Source organism: Eretmochelys imbricata, chromosome 7 (assembly GCF_965152235.1).
Source record: "Eretmochelys imbricata isolate rEreImb1 chromosome 7, rEreImb1.hap1, whole genome shotgun sequence".
Classification (NCBI taxonomy): Eukaryota; Metazoa; Chordata; order Testudines; family Cheloniidae; genus Eretmochelys; species Eretmochelys imbricata.
This window is the reverse complement of record NC_135578.1, coordinates 46,264,749-46,285,496: the sequence shown is the minus strand read 5'-3', so window position 1 is coordinate 46,285,496 and position 20,748 is coordinate 46,264,749. Positions and strand designations below refer to the sequence as shown.

Sequence of the window (20,748 nt, the reverse complement as noted above, 5' to 3'; positions counted from 1 at the left end):
AGGAAAAAAGAGCTGAGCAGTTCTTGGCAGCCAGACACAAATTAGAAACTGCTAGGAAATAGGGAATGGTGGTAGAGAGATCATGTATTGCTTGACCAGAGCCCTTAAGTATTGCAGTTGTCAGCAAGTGTTCAACAAGGAGCAAGTGGCTTCAATATGTTAGCACCATTCTCTCTCAGCAAGTATTTTACAAGCATGTGTTCTTAGAACTCCATCAGGAACAGAGGAAAAGCAAGAAATGCATCAAAACAGGGAAAAGGACAGAGAATACTGAAAATACAACATCCTTGTTCACTAAATAACTACTCCTACAACTCAAAGAGCAGCAGAAACTAGAGCTGTGATCCCGTCAGACAGATACAAAAGATTTTATCACTTCCTTTACTAAAAACGTCAATTTTACCAACAAAACCAGTAATGCAAATAAATAAATAAATACATACAATACAAGGAACTTCTTTTTTAAATTTGCTCAGTCAGAATTATACAGGCATTGAAAGGCCTGAAATCTGAGCCAAATTCATCACTGTCAGACAAATGCCAAACCAAGAACAGTGCCTCGCAAAACTCTCTTGGATCCCAAGTGAGCGATTCTAGGAGGCACTCTCCAAATATCAGCTGCCATATCCCAACATGGAAGTATTAAAATGAATAGTGTCACCATAAAGCAGGAAACAAAAGAGAAAAAAACCCTGCATCTTACCTGGAAACTGCTGAGACTCATCCAAGAGTAACATGCTGCTCAATGTACTCTGCTGATTGAGGCAAGATCTCCGTCAGTGACCAAGTGGCTGGTTCAGCGTTTTAGCGGAGGGTCAATATGGCAACAAGTTATCAGCCTCCTCAGCTATTCTAGTCTCAGGGTCCTCAGGCCAAAAGTTTCTAGTCACTCCCAATAGTTTGTATCTCTGCCAGGAGCAAAGTAAGCACTAAAGATGCTCTGCTAGTTTTGTGAATGCGTAACTGGGAAAATGCCCTGTGACAAAGTAGCCCAGGGTGGAACGCAGGCTAAGTAAAATCCTGGTGCTGTGTATTCCTGAAAATAACTTTGGTAAATAGCATTTAGTGCTCTGTTCCACAAGCCCAGTATGTGGGAATTTGTGAGCATATATCCTCCAGAACTCAGCTGTGGCTGAGTGGGGTCACTGTTCTATAACTGATTATATTTGCCTGGTTTCTAGCCTGAGTAGAAGTGTCACTATCTCCCTCCCTTGCTCAGACACTCAAACTGCACAGCCCAGCGTAAGGTAGGTGCTAGATAGCTGGGAACCAATCACCAGAGCTGTTCTGTCCTGTTAGCTTGGGATCAGCATATGTGCTAAATCAGAGGCAGTAACCGCAGCCACTCCTGAGAAAAGGGAAGATTTTAAAAGGCAGAAGAAGAGCATGTAAGTGAGGGGGGGGGCGGGCGTGTATGGGGGCAGGTGTCTCTTCTTTCTCTGGTGGGTTGAGCAGCAAAGTTGCACACTGCTCAGTTCTGATCCCATTCACTTTGCCTGCAATCCATTTCAACTAACAGCGGCAGACCGGAATAAAACAAAACTCCTTACATAACCATTCAAACTCAGCTGGGGCCCCACAGAAGGGGAATTCCAACAGGCAACAGGAAATCTACAGCCAGAGATGCACAGACTCTCAACTATACACCAGAGATTATCAGGGCAAAGGGAAAGGGGGAAATTAGAAAATAAGTAGTTTTTGGCTTTGGGAAGAGTTTTGTTATATGTGATTTTGCTAACTGCCCACATGGTGTTTGCTAACCTAAAACAGATCACGTAAGTGAAACTGGAAAAAAATCACTCAGGAACCTGTAAACTTGTTACACAACAACAGACAACAGAGTAACCTGTTTATTTTTTCCTTATATTAACATGTTTTATAGCATACCCCCAGAAGGATCTGAACACAATGAAAATGCCACTAATGAGATTTGGGGGGTTGTAAGAGACAGACCTTTAGTGTTTTCCCCAGGAATTGAAATTAGCGGGAGGTGTTTGAATATACAGGGGAGGTGAGGACCGACAAGGGTTGAGACGGCAAGGGTGAAGGTGAGCTGTATGGCACCATAATAAAAACTGAAAAATGTTTCACAACCATTTATTAGATTTAACTCATGTTTTAAAATAATCCCAGAAATTAAAAGTTGGCTACTCAAGCCTACTATGAAGCACGACACATACATCCTTCTTGGTTTCTTGTTGTAATATTTGCACAACTCTTTGGTGTCTTCTTGTGTGTCCGTTACTTCCAGTTCTTCATGATATGCTCATAATCAGGCAGAAGGCGACTTCTTTTAGAATACAAAATTCTATTCAATGAGGAAAAAGAACGCTCAACTGTAGCTGTTGTGACTGGGAGTAGCAAGAGATGAATTTCTACTTCTTTCATCCCAGGAAACATAGCACAAAGATTGGATCAAACCACTAGTGATGATGAAGAAGTTGAAGTTAAATCTTCATTAGTTCATTGTATGATATTCCACTCTGTGTACAAAATTTTCTATTCTGTCGTGATCACATAGCAGCCCCATTTCTGGTAGTGCTTCACTCCACTCAACTGTAGGTGTTTTATAAAACAGACATCTCTCATCTTCAAGTAGGGAGTCAATATAAGTACTTCATTAGTCAACTTCTGGACTGAAGCCTTTGTTTCTTCCAGTACGTTTTCAATGGATATTTCTGATTGATGCAAGGATAGCTTCTATTGATGGGCAGAGAACTATTACTGTTGTAGCAGATGCCTGGATGACATTGTTTAATGACCCAAGGGGTTTCAACAGCAGACTTACAAGAGAGAGAATGGCAATAGTCTTCTCTGAACTTAGTAACAAAAGTAGCCCATCAGCCTCACTACTTAGATCTGTCCTATCTTGTTGGATACTTTCCAAAGCCAGTAATAATCGTTGCAGTAATTTTAAGACCACAGCCAAGAATTGCTCATGAGAAAGCCAGAAGGTTTTCCCAGGTTGGTATAATTTGAACTTCAGTCCCAGTGTATCATCTTTGTTTCCAAGACGTTCAGTCCTATTGGACTCTTGCTGAAAAGAAGAGTGAGTATAACAAAGCCATTACATTTATAGCTTTTAATGTCTTTTGAAGATTCTGCAATTCATCCTAGCGCTAGCTAGAGTAGATGGCCTCTGCAGTGTGTATAGGAGAGATTAGGGTTACACTTTTCTCTGAGCAAAGCTTGTGCTCCACCATGTCTTCCAAAGAAGTTTGCAGCTCCATCAAATGCACAAGCAGCCATCTGTTTGGGGTTCAATTTACAAGTATTTAACTCTTCTAAGATGTGACAGATGCAGCTGATGGTGTCTTCTATAACCTGAACATCTAAAATGCATCTACTGGCCTATCACGGACATCAAGATAACATACCCAATGACTTAATACTTGATGCCTATTTGCATTGGTGCAGTCATTAGCCTTATATGCACATTTTTTTAAATATGGTGAGAGAGTTCTTCACTTTTTCAACTGCTGAGTCTTTCACTGTTGTACCACATGTTTCTAAAGAGTCAGCTGAGCTTTTTTTCCCCAGAAAGATAGCGAGCATTTGCCAGCCTTGTTCAAAACTAGTGTCCAACTTCAGGATTAACAAGTGACAAGGCACTTAACATTGACCTCCAGTTTGCAGTGCGTGATATCTCTTGCTTTAAAAGAAAGTATGATGCAATAGCCATGTTGGTTCACATAAACTGTGTTGTGTCTCCAGTATTCTTAACAGCCTCATTAAGTTCTTCTAAAATTGGCTTTGACAGTGACTGGCTTATAAGGCTTTCTGCATGTTGATGCAGTCCAGAGGCATAGTGTTTTCCAGCCTTTTCATATAGGTTGTCAGTACTGGCTTAACTGACCCATCTGGCAAACCAATCTACTCCAATTTTACTATATAAATCCATGATATGCCCACATCTTAAATACTATGTGCAGTTCTGGTCACCCCTCTCAAAAAAAAAAAAAAAGATATACTGGAATTGGAAAAGGTGCAGAGAAGGGAAACAAAAATGAGTAGGGGTATGGAACAGCTTCCACATGAGGAGAGATTAAAAAGACTGGGACTGTTCATCTTGGAAAAGAGACAACTAAGGGAGATGTGACAGAGGCTTATAAAATCTTGACTGGTGTGGAGAAAATGAATAAGGAAGTATTATTTACCCTTTCACTTAACACAAGAACCAGGGGTCAGTCAACCCAATGAAATTAAATGAAATTAATAGGCAGCAAGTTTAAAACAAACAAAACTAAGTATTTCTTCACACAACACACAGTCACCCATGGAACTTTTTGTCAGGGATGTTGTGAAGGCCAAAATTATAACAGGGTTCAAAAAAGAACTAGGTAAGTTCATGGAAGTTAAGTCAATCAATTGCTATTAGTCAGGATGGACAGGGATGCAACACCATGCTCTGAGTGTCCCTAGCCTCTGTTCACCAGAAGCTGGGAGTGGATGACAGGGGATGGATCGCTCAATGATTCCCTGTTCTGTTCATTCCCTCTGATGCACGTGGAATAGTCACTGTCGAAAGACGGGATACTGGGACAGATAAACTATTGGTCTGACCCAATATGGCCGTTCTTACATAAAAATTAATTATAACAAAAAAGTTTAGTACAGAAACTTCCCAAGATAATGACCTCTTGAGATAGCGATGATGTGAGATAACGACCTTGGCAAATAATGCATTTTTAAAATCTTTACCTAGTAGGAAATGTATATTTGTATAAGTTTCCCAGGCAGAAATTTAGCATTCTGGAGTGAAGTCACTAAAACACAGTCCAACAAACAAATGCTCTGGCCGCTGTTGTTTGTCGGGCCACCATTCACTCTATCACTCCATCCCCAACGGTTCTGCACCATAACCTTTTGCTGCCACCTGCCACTGTGACCTCTGCGAGCTCTCAGTGATTTCAGCTCTCAGTGGAGGAACCTTGCTGCTAGTGCAGGTTGGGTTGTTTCTTCCACAGAAACACCCTCCCACAGCAGGTCTAAACACTTAGACCAGATGATCAGTGCTTTCAGCTCTAGTGGTCACTTAAACCAAAAGACTCTCTAAGGAGCCTAATCAGCTCTCTCCCTAAACAGGAGAGAGTCGCAGTCAAATAGCGCCTGTGACTTTTAGGCAAAGCCCACACCACCAAGCAAAATACCTGTGCCCCACCCTCTCTCTCTTCACTAGGATCTGGCATCCAAACCTCCTGCTTAGGGAGTGCAGTTCAGTTGCGGGTGACCAGTGCTTAATTTGTAATGAAAGAGGTGCCGGGGCTCAAGCAAGTTTGTTACTTTCATAACTGATGTGGCAAGCCCAGAGGTCACAGGGCTATGAACTGCCAAGCCTAGAGTTGCTGGGGCTCAACCCTGGCAAGCCCTTGCACAAATTAGGCACAGAGGGAGACCCCCTCATTCAGTCAGGCAAAGTACAGTTCTGCTGCACTTTACTCATACAAATAAGGATAACAACATTTCATGACCCCCACATTTAATACTATAGTGATTTGTAACCCAACACCAGCCAAAATTGATCACTTGGGTGGCACAGCTCTGTCTGCTGGATACCTAGGCAGAGTAGGTGTGCTCAGGTAAATACAGTCTGGTCCTGAAGCCTTTACATCCACTCCTAGCTCATTACTAGCTGTCAGGGGAGAGCTCATTCAGACCTTGCTTACAAATCATAATTTGAAATTATAAGGTAGGCCAATATAGCAGAAACAAATGCACCGACATTGTCATAAACAACAGCTGTATGAGGAAGCTAGTCTTTGTTCAGACTTTTCAAACCCATTATGCTTTCTCAGATACAAGTATTTTCTCATATACTGTATATGCTTTTAAAACGTGTATTAATGTTGCAGTTTCAATTCAAATTTCCAACCGACTAAACTGGCAACACTGTATGTAACTGTGTGTGTGTGTGCGCGTGCGGGGGGGTGGGGGGAGAATGCTGGGGAAATCCCACTTACCTCTTCTCCCCACTCACAAGAAAGTCACTCCTCTGGACTAGCAGGGCTGTCACACCACAACACTGGTAACCGGAGGGAACAAGTGCTTTCACGGCTATGTTTGACACCCTATGCAGCTAATGATCATGCATGACTAACCTTGCTACAGACACCTTCTCCATGTCAGATTCCATTCACAGAGAAACTCAATCATTGTAGAAAGCAATGTGCCTGTGGGTGATGGACTGGAACGAAGCATCCACTGACTAGGGAACTCTTAAATTACTATAATACAAACAAAAACCTCATTCACTGAAAAGCTGATCATCTCAAGACGTGATGTTATCACAAGAGACAGCAAGGCCCTTTTCTGAAAAAAGGTGGGAGTAGGAAAGTATATATATTTCTTCTCCTGTTATTCAACTACAGTTAAGCCCCTTCGCTTTCAGTTTAAACCGATTTGTACTGAAAAAAAATCCCAGGTTTTACAAAAAGTATTATTCAGTTTTTGCTGATTTTCACCCTACTTTTGTATCATTCAAATATAAGAAAAAAAAGTTTTATTACAAAAATATAATACATTGCATGAGATATATGTATTACTATAATATATTAGTCTATGTGTATATGCAAAGCTGACTGTTGAAGTAAGGCTTTGTATTAGTCTAGAAGATGCACACAATAAACAGGCACGCACATGTGCGCATCTGAATCTCATCCCCATCACATACACATTTCAAGTTGTTAGTAAATAACGGTTTAAAGATGTGACACACTAAAATGGGAAGAAAAGGAAAATCTGGATCAGAATACATTTCAGAACACAAGGAAATATTTGCAAAAAGAAAAGGAGTATTTGTGGCACCCTAGAGACTAACAAATTTATTTGAGCAAAGTGAGCTGTAGCTCACGAAAGCTTATGCTCAAATAAATTTGTTAGTCTCTAAGGTGCCACAAGTACTCCTTTTCTTTTTGTGAATACAGACTAACACAGCTGCTAAAGGAAATATTTGAAAGTTTTCAAAAAACAAAAACAGAAGAAAAGGATGAAGTTGAATGTAACCATTGCAAATGGTGTGGTCCCACGTTTTAGTTCTGCAGAAAATCACATTGAATTCCGTTCATCAAAGCATTAATCTACTGAATACTTTTTCCTCCTGTCCTTCCATCAATCAAAATAAACCCCGATATTTACCCAGAAAAAATAATAGTTTTTTCCCCACTGATTTTAACCTGCTTTTGTTGTTGTAGTAATAAACACTGATAAATTCCTGGGAAAAAAAATAAAAACTGAAAACAAAGGGCCCTAGCTATAGTGAAGAAAAATACTGCGGGGACATAATTTTAAGTTTTTAACTCTGTCACCTGAGTGGGGAGCACAAAAAACTAAACACTGCAGCAGTATAATGAAACAATATAACCTCTAGAAAGGTGGCATGTGAAATCAGTTTGACAAAACGTCAACTCTCTCTTACTGAACAAGAACAGTCCGCAACATGAAACAACTGGCAGGCAATACTAGGAGAGGACCAGCAAGAACAGACTGTGACTAAGAAATAGTGGCACAGATATGCGGGGGCTCCAGGAGTGAAATAGTATAATATGATGTATTTATTTAAGGATTGAAGTTCACTCAGAAGTCTGTTTCAGAAACTTGGACAGTACCTACCGGCACTATGTGGAACTACAGCCATTGGTATTAGGCATCTTATTTTCAAGGGCATTAGAATTCAGTGAAGGCTTAGAAGCATCAAAATATTCTTACTGCTTTGGAGCATATCACAACTCTGAAACACATTAGGACTGTATAGTAATTAGGGCTTGCCTGTACATATCTTATTGAGAAGAAGTTATCAACTAGGTAAAAGAAGGAATTGGATGGTTCAGAGGCTAGGGAATGGGACGCAGAGCCTTTCATCTCCATGTAACTGGTTCAAATCCAGCCCAGTCTCGTACTTCCTCCAGAAAAACTTGCAAGGGACAAATATATTAGGAAAATCAAACATGAGGCCGAGACATCTGCAGCAGGCCTTACAATACACGAATTGGTATTGTACATAATGGGGTTGGTACAAGTGATCCAAGCATGAACAGAAAGTCTGAGCAAACACATTTACGAAACTAGGAAGTAAGATTTAAAGGCAGGCAGGCATCTAAGTGACAAGAGGGCCATTTCCACAACACGTTTGTTATAAGGATGCAACATCAGGAAAATGAAAGACTAGTGCATCAAAGAAATAGGATGACCTAGGTCTTTCCTTTTCCATGGTTCAATAAACAGCACATTCTCTTCTGTGTCTTACAATGGAGAATGGAAGAGAACTTTTCCATACAAGGCAAAGATCCAGTGTTGTCATCATCATTTACCACAACAAATATGCACCACATACCATCAGCACACCCAAGTAGAGTTCTTGTACCAGAAACTGTCAGTTCATAAAATGATCTCTTCATGGGAGGTAACTTATTATAGATAAGCCCATTTATGGAATATCCTTTTGTGAGGCCAGTCTTATCAGAGTAACTAGGAAATTGCTCCTCCACTAATTTCTTTGGATCCAATGTTTTTGTTATATCTCAGCTGTATTACACAGACACACAGTAAGAAAGATCTCCACGACTCGACAATGGCCATGCTACATATTCTCTGCCTCCTTTTCTTTCCTACCACTTCTTACATGCTGTTCACCTTCCAATAAGAACATAAAAGCAGTCATACTAGGTAAGACTAATGGTCCATCTAGCCCAGTATCCTGCCTTCTGATAGAACACAAGAGCTGCAGAAGAACAACAAAAAGAAAAGGAGTACTTGTGGCACCTTAAAGACTAACCAATTTATTTGAGCATGAGCTTTCGTGAGCTACAGCTCACTTCATCAGATGATGTATCTGATGAAGTGAGCTGTAGCTCACGAAAGCTCATGCTCAAATAAATTGGTTAGTCTCTAAGGTGCCACAAGTACTCCTTTTCTTTTTGCGAATACAGACTAACACGGCTGTTACTCTGAAAGAAGAACAACAGCTACTCTCTGCAAGCCAGACCATTCCTTCTCTTTCCCATCTTAACTCTGTGCCATCTGTGCTGCTCCTCCTCATTCCCACAGCTGTCTCGCATGCTGCTGAATTTCTAACAGCTGCTCTCTGCACACCCCATTGCTCATCAACAAGTTGAGGCTGTCTACAAATCTGGATTGCTTGTAAGTCACTGAGGAGAATGGAAGGAGGACATATCAATTAGCATCTAGTACTAGCACAAACAATATCCTATGTGCTACTAGATAATTGATATGTCCTCCTTCCATTCCCTTGTTCATGGGCAATAAGTAACTTGTATTAAAAAAGGGATTTTATCTAATATGGAAGTATAAAGCCTGAACTTGCATTTTTATGTCGATTTTCAGTGTTACTTGTATATGTTTCCTTTCTCTTTCTATTTTATCTCTGAATCTGTGTTTTTTTCTATTAAAGAACCTTTTGGTTTATTTTTACCCCAAGCAGGTTTCTGGTGTGCAAAACTGTGTGAAGTGTGTATCCCAAAGAAAGCTGGTAACTGGGGGACTGGTTTCACACCTTTGGGGGTGAAAAACCAGTGGGGAACAGTCAAAGTACTGGTAATTAAAACTCAGGGAGGATGAATTTGGGGATATTCAGGAAGGGGGGGGGGGGAGGGGGTCCTGGTGTCACCTTGCAAGGAGTAACTAGCCTGATAAAAGCCAGGGTGAGACCTTGTGCTTGTGGGCTGGCTACTGGTGTCAGGGATCTGAACCACCATGAAGTCCCCCAAGGTCACAGGGCGGTTAGTGACAAAACCCCTTACTGGTCTGGGTGGTCCCCAAAACATCACACCCTCTCCGTAACTTCATCACCATCATGAAAAAAAACATGAGAACATAGAATCATAGAATATTAGGGTTGGAAGGGACCTCAGGTGGTCATCTAGTCCAATCTCCTGCTCAAAGCAGGACCAACACTGACTAAATCATCCCAGCCAAGGCTTTGTCAAGCCGGGCCTTAAAAACCTCTAAGGATGGAGATTCCACCACCTCCCTAGGTAACCCATTCCAGTGCTTCACCACCCTCCTAGTGAAATAGTGTTTCCTAATATCCAACCTAGACCTCCCCCACTGCAACTTGAGACCATTGCTTCTTGTTCTGTTATCTGCCACCATTGAGAACAGCCAAGCTCCATCCTCTTTGGAATCTGCCTTCAGGTAGTTGAAGGCTGCTATCAAATCCCCCCTCACTCTTCTCTTCTGCAGACTAAATAACCCCAGTTCCCTCAGCCTCTCCTCATAAGTCATGTGCCCCAGCCCCCTAATCATTTTTGTAGCCCTCCGCTGGACTCTCTCCAATTTCTCCACATCCTTTCCGTAGTGGGGGACCCAAAACTAGATGCAATACTCCATGTGTGGCCTCACCAGTGCCGAATAGAGGGGAATAATCACTTCCCTCGATCTGCTGGCAATGCTCTTACTAATACAGCCCAGTATGCACTTGCCCTTCCTGGCAATGAGGGCATACTGATGACTCATATCCAGCTTCTCGTCCACTGTAATCCCCAGGTCCTTTTCTGCAGAACTGCTGTTTAGCCAGTCGGTCCCCAGTCTGTAGTGGTGCATGGGATTCTCTCTTCCTAAGTGCAGGACTCTGCACTTGTCCTTGTTGAACCTCCTCAGATTTCTTTTGGCCCAATCCTCCAATTTGTCTAGGTCACTCTGGACCCTATCCCTACCCTCCAGCTTATCTACCTCTCCCCCCAGTTTAATGTCATCTGTGAACTTGCTGAGGGTGCAATCCATCCCATCATCCAGATCATTGATAAAGATGTTGAACAAAACCGGCGCCAGGACCAACTCCTAGGGCACTCCGCTTGATACCAACTACCGTCAAGCCGTTGATCACTACCCGATGAGCCCGACAATCTAGCCAACTTTCTATCCACCTTATAGTCCATTCATCCAATCCATACTTTTTTAACTTGCTAGCAAGAATATTGTGGGAGACCTTATCAAAAGCTTTGCTAAAGTCAAGATATATCACATCCACTGCTTTCCCCATATCCACAGAGCCAGTTATCTCATCATAGAAGGCAATCAGGTTGGTCCGGCATGACTTGCCCTTGGTGAATCCATGTTGCCTCCCCCCATTCAGTAAGGGTCCCACACTTTCCCTGACCACATTCTTGTTGCTAACATACCTGTAGAAATCTTTCTTGTTACCTTTCACATCCCTTGCTAGCTGCAACTCCAACTGTGTCTTGGCCTTCCTGATTACACCCCTGCATGCTCTAACAATATTTTTATACTCCTCCCTAGCCATCTGTCCAAATTTCCACTTCTTGTAAGCTTCCTTTTTGAGTTTAAGCTCACTGACTATTTCACTGTTAAGCCAAGCTGGTTGTCTGCCGCTATTCTTTCTGCACTTCGGGATGGTTTGTTCCTGCCCCCTCAATCAGGCTTCTTTAAAATACAGCCAGCTCTCCTGGACTCCTTGCCCCCGCATATTAGCCTTCCAGGGGATCCTGCCTATCAGTTCCCTAAGGGAGTTTAAGTCTGCTTTTCTGAAGTCCAGGGTCGCTATTTTGCTATTCTCCTTTCTTCCTTTTGTGAGGATCCTGAACTCAACCATCCCATGGTCACTGCTGCCTAGGTATCGCATAGAAGTATCCCATGCCCCCACGTGGGGAAGATGGGGGGAGGGATGGTTTAGATGCTGCTAATCAATCTAGAACCTCTGAACTACATCAAATTCTACCTACAAAATATGATTTAGCAGCAATTATATGTATTTTGGTTTTGGAGTGGTTGGGTTTTTTTAAAAACAGAATTTCATCCAAAGCCCACTGGGAGTCTTTCTACGAACTTTAATGATCTTTGGATCAGGCAATAGGTACAAATTTGATCAACTTTTTTCACTTTATATCTTTGTTCATGTAATTTTGGGATGTTTTCTTTCCCACATTAATTCACTTAGACACTCATTTATAGTATCCATGAGCAATCCAACAATTATAAACCAGAGAGTATATAATGGGAAACAAAAACACAGTAATGGAACACATTTATCCATACCTACAATGCCTTTTGCAAGCCAGAGAGCACTATCACAACTACAAACTACATACTGTTTCAGATTTCAGCCTCATGCTTCTGAAGGAGAATTTTTAAACTATATTGAGCAAAACAACTTATTCTTAGAATAATGGCATTTAACTAAAAAGATCTTCTTCCAAACGTGCTCTTGCACCCCTGCAACATATAATATAAAGTAAAATAAGTACATCTTTGATTTAACCTGAGCTACCATGTTGTGGTGAAACCAGAATATTCTAGTAAAATGCCTGCTGAAATTAAAGAAAAATTAAACCAGGAGCTGATATTTAGTTTACTTCCCGCCACCCCAAGGAAGCGTTTAACTATGTTCATTATACGCTTCAGGTAAAACTATTGGGGGTGTTGTCTAAAAGATAGAGCAGAGCACTGGGAGTCAAGATTCATGGATTCTGTTCCCAGCTCCATTACTGACTCAGTAGGGGGAGGGATAGCTCAGTGGTTTGAGCACTGGCCTGCTAAACCCAGGGTTGTAAATTCAATCCTTGAGGAGGCCATTTAGGGATCTAGGGCAAAAAAAATTGGGGATTGGTCCTGCTTTGAGCAGGGGGTTGGACGAGATGACCTCATGAGGTCCCTTCCAACCCTGATATTTTATGATTCTATGAAGTCATTCCCTCCCCTCCCACCTCAGTTTCCTCATCTGTACAATTGAGACAGCATCAATCTCATTGTGTTGTGAAGCTTCTTTCATTCATGTTCTTGCAGTGTTTTTAAAGTTGCAGATGAAAGATACTATACAAGTGCAAAGAATTATTATTAAAATTGATTATGAGCTATGGAGAGTTGTGAAGGAGCACATGAAAAATAATACAAATTAGTACAGAAAGGCATTGACAACCTTTAGGCATATTTGTGGAAAAACAACACTACCAGTTTTTCTGGACAATAAGTGACAAACCCTGAGCCTCCTACATAGAAACAAAATAGAAAAGAGAAATAAAGAGATCTTTTTCTTCCATCTGGCAGCATTCCTTTGATCAGCTAATAAATGGTCTCTATATCTGACCTCTACTCCCTGTACAACTGTGTTACTCCCCATGTTCAGGGAGGCTTTAGGAAACTCTGGGAAACACTAGTGGGTAAAAGGAACATTGGAAAGAATCCACACAGAAAACACACACCAGTGGATGTGGGCTGCTTTGAAATTACACAGAAGGATTTTCATTTTGTATTTCTTCGTACACAATAGATCCAAAGGAAAAAAGCCAAGTAGTAGTTATAATTTCACCTTGTTTTACTAGACCAGCAAAACCCAATAGCCCAATCAATGGGTTCGAGGGAAGGAGCGCTCTGGTGACATCATCTCCTTTTAAAGAAGTAAAGCAAGTCATTACTCCAGGTTACATAACATTTCGACTACACCAGACTTCGTACCACTCTCTCAGAAAGGAAGCTGTTGTCAGAAAGCTGGGGAGGATAGGGGGAAAGATGGAGTGGGGGAGGAAAGAACATCACTTTTGTTTGGAACTTTCTTTTATAAAAACCACTGAAGACTAGGAACGAGAGTTTGTGTTTTTCGAAAGGCTAAACACACAGAGAGAGACTGACAGACTGGCCTGAAGCATTGTTAGTCTGCAATACCCTGAAGGGGGGTGGGGGGTGTCAGGGAGGGCCTTATCCTTCCTTCCCACATCACTATTCAGGCCACGCCCACTCCAGTGGAAATCTTTTAGGTAACACCAGGTAACCCAGTTCATGGGGTTAGTTAAAATGCTGGAGTCAGCCAGAAAGGCGCCCCCTCATCTTTACTTAAACCCAAAGTATCTTCCCATGTTCCTCCAAGACTTACGAAGGTATATCCTGTACACACTAAAATGCTACCTCCCTCCCTCCTTTACACCCCTGGCAGAATATGCTCGACACAAATAGAACTCAAGACATGAGTTCACAGAGAAAACTAGCAATACAGTCAACTGGCCCATGCCAGATTTACTAGAAAAGAAAAACAGAAATCAAAATGAAGTACAATGTTCTCCTCAAAACACAGAGGAAAGATTTTCAATGTCACCACTGCAGACTTAGCAAAATGTCTATTTTCAGAGTAGCAGCCGTGTTAGTCTGTATCTCCAAAAAGAAAAGGAGTACTTGTGGCACCTTAGAGACTAACAAATTTATCTGAGCGTAAGCTTTCGTGAGCTACAGCTCACTTCGTCGGCATCCGACGAAGTGAGCTGTAGCTCACGAAAGCTTACGCTCAGATAAATTTGTTAGTCTCTAAGGTGCCACAAGTACTCCTTTTCTTTTTGCAAAATGTCTATATACAGGACATGGTCTTACAGGAGCTGATGAAGTTCTACAGAACATATCCTGTACACAGACATTTTGCTGAGTCTGAAGGGCCTATTCCCTCATCCTGCATGAATTTACGATACTTTTCTCTGACAGAAATGTAAGACTCACTGTATCAAAAGGATACTGGCAGGTCCAAAATAAGGGGCAAAACCTGCAATCCTACTTACTCAAGCAAAGCTCCCATTGAAATGAATAGTGCTTTTGCCTAAGTAAGAACCATAGGACTTACCCCATATTTAAAAAGCAAAAACCACACACACCTTTACTTGTATTAATAACTCTTTAGATCGTTAAAATGAAAGCATCAATATCACATATTTTCATCATTAATGCTGCTTATTAATTTATTATTTTGTAGTACTGAAGCACCCAGGAGCCCTAATCACAGACCATGACCCCTCTGTGCTAGGTGCTGAACAGACACAGAGCATTTCACTCATGTTGAATAATTGAAACAGAAAAGACAGTTTCTAGAGATTTTTAAAAAAAGAAAAGGAGTCCTTGTGGCACCTTAGAGACTAACCAATTTATTTGAGCATGAGCTTTCGTGAGCTACAGCTCACTTCATCAGATGCATACCGTGGAAACTGCAGCAAACTTTATATATACACAGAAGTCTGCTGCAGTTTCCACGGTATGCATCTGATGAAGTGAGCTGTAGCTCACGAAAGCTCATGCTCAAATAAATTGGTTAGTCTCTAAGGTGCCACAAGGACTCCTTTTCTTTTTGCGAATACAGACTAACACGGCTGTTACTCTGAAACTAGAGATTTTTACTTTCTTGTTCTCATTAAACTAGCATTGTGCTGCAGTGTCTGGGCTGCAGAGACTGATGAGGTAAGTTTAAATGCAAGTAAAATATCCCTATTAAACAACTGTGGAAATACTTCTATTAAATCTAGATTATTGGAAAAACTTGTTTTTATAAAACAAATCTGAGGCCTAAATGGACCTGAGAAATGCCTTTTTCTGATACACTACATGCAGTTGAGACTCTGGGCTTGTCTACGTTGGGTCAACCACAACCAGCTGACACAATATTATACACAACAGTCCTAGTCTTCAATTAATGGTATGTCATGTTGAACAGTGTGTTAGTTACTGTGACCCATCAGGGTTGTGTATTAATATTATCTAATTTCCCAGCACAGAGAAGCCCACAAGGTTTAAATACATAGAATCATAGAATCATAGAATATCAGGGTTGGAAGGGACCCCTGAAGGTCATCTAGTCCAACCCCCTGCTCGAAGCAGGACCAATTCCCAGTTAAATCATCCCAGCCAGGGCTTTGTCAAGCCTGACCTTAAAAACTTCCAAGGAAGGAGATTCCACCACCTCCCTAGGCAACGCATTCCAGTGTTTCACCACCCTCTTAGTGAAAAAGTTTTTCCTAATATCCAATCTAAACCTCCCCCACTGCAACTTGAGGCCATTACTCCTCGTTCTGTCATCTGCTACCATTGAGAACAGTCTAGAGCCATCCTCTTTGGAACCCCCTTTCAGGTAGTTGAAAGCAGCTATCAAATCCCCCCTCATTCTTCTCTTCTGCAGGCTAAACAATCCCAGCTCCCTCAGCCTCTCCTCATAAGTCATGTGTTCTAGACCCCTAATCATTTTTGTTGCCCTTCGCTGGACTCTCTCCAATTTATCCACATCCTTCTTGTAGTGTGGGGCCCAAAACTGGACACAGTACTCCAGATGAGGCCTCACCAATGTCGAATAGAGGGGGACGATCACGTCCCTCGATCTGCTCGCTATGCCCCTACGTATACATCCCAAAATGCCATTGGCCTTCTTGGCAACAAGGGCACACTGCTGACTCATATCCAGCTTCTCGTCCACTGTCACCCCTAGGTCCTTTTCCGCAGAACTGCTGCCTAGCCATTCGGTCCCTAGTCTGTAGCGGTGCATTGGATTCTTCCGTCCTAAGTGCAGGACCCTGCACTTATCCTTATTGAACCTCATCAGATTTCTTTTGGCCCAATCCTCCAATTTGTCTAGGTCCTTCTGTATCCTATCCCTCCCCTCCAGCGTATCTACCACTCCTCCCAGTTTAGTATCGTCCGCAAATTTGCTGAGAGTGCAATCCACACCATCCTCCAGATCATTTATGAAGATATTGAACAAAACCGGCCAATACACAGGATGCCAATACACAGGATGTTAACTAGCAAGTAAATCACCTGGCATGCAGAGGAAATTACTTATACGCCCAAGCTGTAATATACACCTTACCTGACTCAGAGTTCCCTACCAGCTGACTTAGAAATAATGCTGATGGGCTCCAAAGGGAGGTGCAACCAGTTTATGCTCAGGTTTTAGCCGATTGCCATATTTGGGGTCGGGAAGGAATTTTCCTCTAGAGCAGATTGACAGAGGCCCTGGGGGTTTTTCGCCTTCCTCTGCAGCGTGGGGAATGGGTCACTTGCTGGAGGATTCTCTGCACCTTGAAGTCTTTAAACCACGAGTTGAGGACTTCAACAGTTCAGACTTAGGTCAGGGGTTTGTTACAGGAGTGGGTGGGTGAGATTCTGTGGCCTGTGTTGTGCAGGAGGTCAGACTAGACGATCATAGTAGTCCCTTCTGACCTTAAAGTCTATGAGTCTATGAAACCACTAGAGTTTCATACCGAGTATGATCAGCCAAAATAAAAAGGAGCAATGTAGAGTCCTTTAGCAGGGAGAAAAGGGGGAGATTACATACCTAGCCTCCCACCAAAATAAATCCTCCTGCTCTGAAAATAGTATTTTGCTGGGTGAGTTACAGGCTACCGATAATGCTTTTATATTTATTTATATACGTTATTACTTACTAGCATGGATCAGTATGACGTTTGCACAGAGACACAGCAGGGCTTAAAAATACAAACCCTCCTGATCAATTTCAAAATGCTCCTGGGCTAGAGGCAAGTCCTTCCTTTTGTTTCATCCCCACCTCCATAAACAGAAGAGCCTCCTTTCCATGCCAGTTTTATTATGACAGGCTCCACTTTTTCCCTGCCTCACCTCCCAGTTTCCAGTCACACACCAAAAAGGGCTGAACTGTTCAGACTGCTTGCATCAAAGATCTGAGGCAGAATGCAAGGAGCAATAAAGTTTGTTATGCTCCTGTATGATAGCAGATGGAATCATCTAATAAAAACAGTGTTCCCCAAGGAGCAGCTGCAGTGTCTTATGCTGCCCAGAAGGAGGAGGAAGAAAAAAAAAAATCCATCGACCCTGGGATCTCTTTTCCCTTAACATTCACCCACCCACATGAAATGCTGTTAAATCATTATTCTTAAATCTTCTGGGAAGTAGCAAAAATGATTTACCCCCTTTCCTCTTGAAACAGCCACCCCCACTAGAACAGGGGTTCTCTGTTAGGGGTTGAAGAGATTGGAAGTCATCCATCTTTCCTCCTTGGAATCACAGTGGCAGTTTAAAGACAGTCCTTCCAGAACTGAAAGGAATTCAGCATAGGTCAAAAGTAGAAGGCAACAGACTAACATCTATCTTCCAGCACTACAGAAAAAGTGCAAGTAAAATTATATTTTTCCCCTCACCAACAGCACCTTTTTTCAGCAATAAGGCTCTTTCTTGCCTTAGACACAAATATTCCCTGATTAAATGGGATGTTTGATGGGCTAACCATTACAGAGACAAGGCGGGTGAGGCAATATCTTTTATTGGACCAATTTTTGTTGGTGACAGAGACAAGCTTTTGATTTTACACAGAGCTCTTCTGTGTAAGACTGAAAGCTTGTCTCTCTCACCAGCAGAAGTTTGTCCAATAAAAGATATTACCACCTCACCTACCTGGTTTCTCTAATATCCTGGGATTGACACAGTTACACCTACACTTCATATAACAATTACAGAGGCTATTGCATTCCTCCTCTATCCCTCATTTAGGATTCTACTCTGACAATAACAAGCCCAATTTATAGGATGCTATCAGATTAAGTCAGGGTCCCATGCCCACCTACCTGGGTAACTGTCACATAGAGGACTAGACTCAGCAAATTTTCACTCGTCTTCATTTTTTTAACCGAATCGTGGGATTTGCCCTATCTCCCAACCCCACATATGTAACAGGGGGTTCAGCCTACAGAACCCACTGATCCCCCCTGAAGGAGCTGTCCCTTAGCAGCCCACTGTTGGTGGAGCCTGTCTCAAGTAAGAATGCACAGTGTATTCACAACAAAGAGAGGGAAATTTCTCAAGATAATACTACGCTGCCCCCTCCCCACTTTGCAAAAGCTGGGCTCTCTGGGTTTTGGCACAAGCACCCCTACGCTCACAGAAGCAGAGAGGAGCACGAGTTCACATTTTTGGTCTCCTTATTTGCTTTACAGATAACACATGAGGTTGACAAAACAAATTATTTTGGAAGTCTACTTAGTTTTTCTCTATTTATGTTATGTACTTCTTCCATTTCCCTCAAACTAGACAATGAAAATAGGCTACTCAGTTTCAAGTCAATTTCACTTTCAATTTCATGCACCATCTTCACAATGCTGCAATTTAGGAGTTGCAAAACAGATGAAGAGGAATGTTTATTTTAAAAAAAACCCACATTTTTCCATTGGAATTTTAATAAATACATTTTAAAATATATTGGTCTGAGGTTTATTTTTAAAAAACTTAAGTTATGGGGCAAAGTTGACCCAACTGTGTCCTTTTAATAGTGTTAGGCATTTCTTTAATAAGGATTCAAGAATATCAAAGTTCCTTACAAACCTGAATTAAGACTACAAATATGTACAGCAAAGTATCATAATGTTACAGATTAGAAAACTGAGACCTGGAAAGATTAAAGACAGGCTCAAGATCACACAGAATCAGCCACAGTGACACATCCATGAATATACTTTGAAGTCCTTATTTTCAGTCCCCTGCTCTAATCACAGGCCCCACTGCTGTAAGTTACACTTCTTCAACACAAAGTCAAACTAAAGCAGGAGTCCTATGACAGTTTCTGTTAGAGACTTAAAAATACAGAACTATATTAGATCAGAGCCAGAACCACTAGATGGACAGCATAGCTGTTCTATTATCTCATTCCACCAGTACTAAACGAAGATTTTCCAAACCCAGGTTTAAATACAGATATAACCAGAAGCCTTGGAGAACGGCATCTGAATGCCAATACTCACAACTGCATCTGTTACAGTACTCTAGGTTTCATTTCTTATCAGTAGTTCACCCTGAACAGCAAATTTTTGAAATATGATTAATCCATATCCTTTCTCAGAGGCAGAAAACAAGTGACTCTCTGTCAATATTAATAAGAGAACAGTACCACCCACAAACAAATGAAGCGGAATTCCAGCCACTGCAATCAGAAATAATCCCAGACATCCAGGAAGGGTGAAGACAGAACACCAAAGAGGGATTCATTCAATAGTTCAAACAGTATACATTTTTCTTTGGGAAACGTTTGACGCATGAACAGTCTCTACACTTGAAATGCTCAGCAAAACCCATAATGGAGGTTTGTTTTCTCCCCTCTCTATTTAGATTTCATTTCCATGGGGCTCCCCAAAGCCATATGTTAAGAATTAGCAGTTCCAGTGATTATGCATGGTAAAGTGTTTGTGTGTTCTCACAACCTCAATCACTCACCATTCTCATCGAGTAAGTCTTCCTCGTCATCCCCGTCATTGTCCTCCTCCATTGCCTCTTCATCTTCCTCCTCCTCCTCTTCCATATCCTCCTGCTCCAAGTCCGGGTCCAGGTCTGGATCACTCCCTGAGATTGACTCGTCCGACATGATTCCCAGTGGTGCTCCTTGTGCATTACCTGCTCATGGTCTATTGCAAGGCAGCCCTGCAGGAGTAGGAAGAAAAAATCCATTCAAGAAAAACTCAGTCATGCAGAATTTCAGATATAAAAGCCTTCCAAGTGCAACCCATGACAAGTTTGTGTGGTCCCATTTATCATGGACATCAGAATCCTCTCAGAAGAGAGAATCATGGACACAATCGTTAAAGAGGAGATGAGGAAGGCAGTAACCTGCACCCAATCTATTCACAGATCTTGCATGAGTTATTGCCAGGGCTTGAAAAATTTAGCCAATACTCAAAAATTAAGCAAAGAAGCCATAGTGAAAGATGTCTGTGCTACCGTGACAGAACCTATGCACCAAGGCCAAAACCTGCAGAATGCAAATAAAACATGTGTGCACTGCTTATTGTGTACCGTTATTCCTCTTTATTAATTATTATTATTTTTAATTACTAATCTCTCTTACTTTTGTAAGTTTTCTTCCCCTTGCTGGCTTCACTCCACCTATTCTTTCCTACAGCAGTGGTAATGCTGTCTACTTTCTCTGTGGATTCGTCTTCTGTGTAGGTTTCCTTTTCCCCATCCTTTTTTCTCTCCCTACAGTGTGTTCTCTACCTCTTCCTCTATATTTTCAGT

The 20,748-nt window shown here is 41.7% G+C and overlaps 1 protein-coding gene across 2 annotated transcripts in view; it reads right to left on the bottom strand.

The window, feature by feature from the left end:
* The window catches only part of RAD54L2 (RAD54 like 2), a 96,601-nt gene that overhangs the window by 41,606 nt on the left and 34,247 nt on the right, over positions 1-20,748 (bottom strand). For both annotated transcript variants that reach the window (XM_077821186.1, XM_077821185.1), the window contains exon 2: positions 19,951-20,154. In XM_077821186.1, coding sequence (XP_077677312.1) covers positions 19,951-20,098 — 148 coding nt within the window. In that variant the 5' untranslated portion in view covers positions 20,099-20,154. The remainder of the gene's footprint in view (positions 1-19,950; positions 20,155-20,748) is intronic.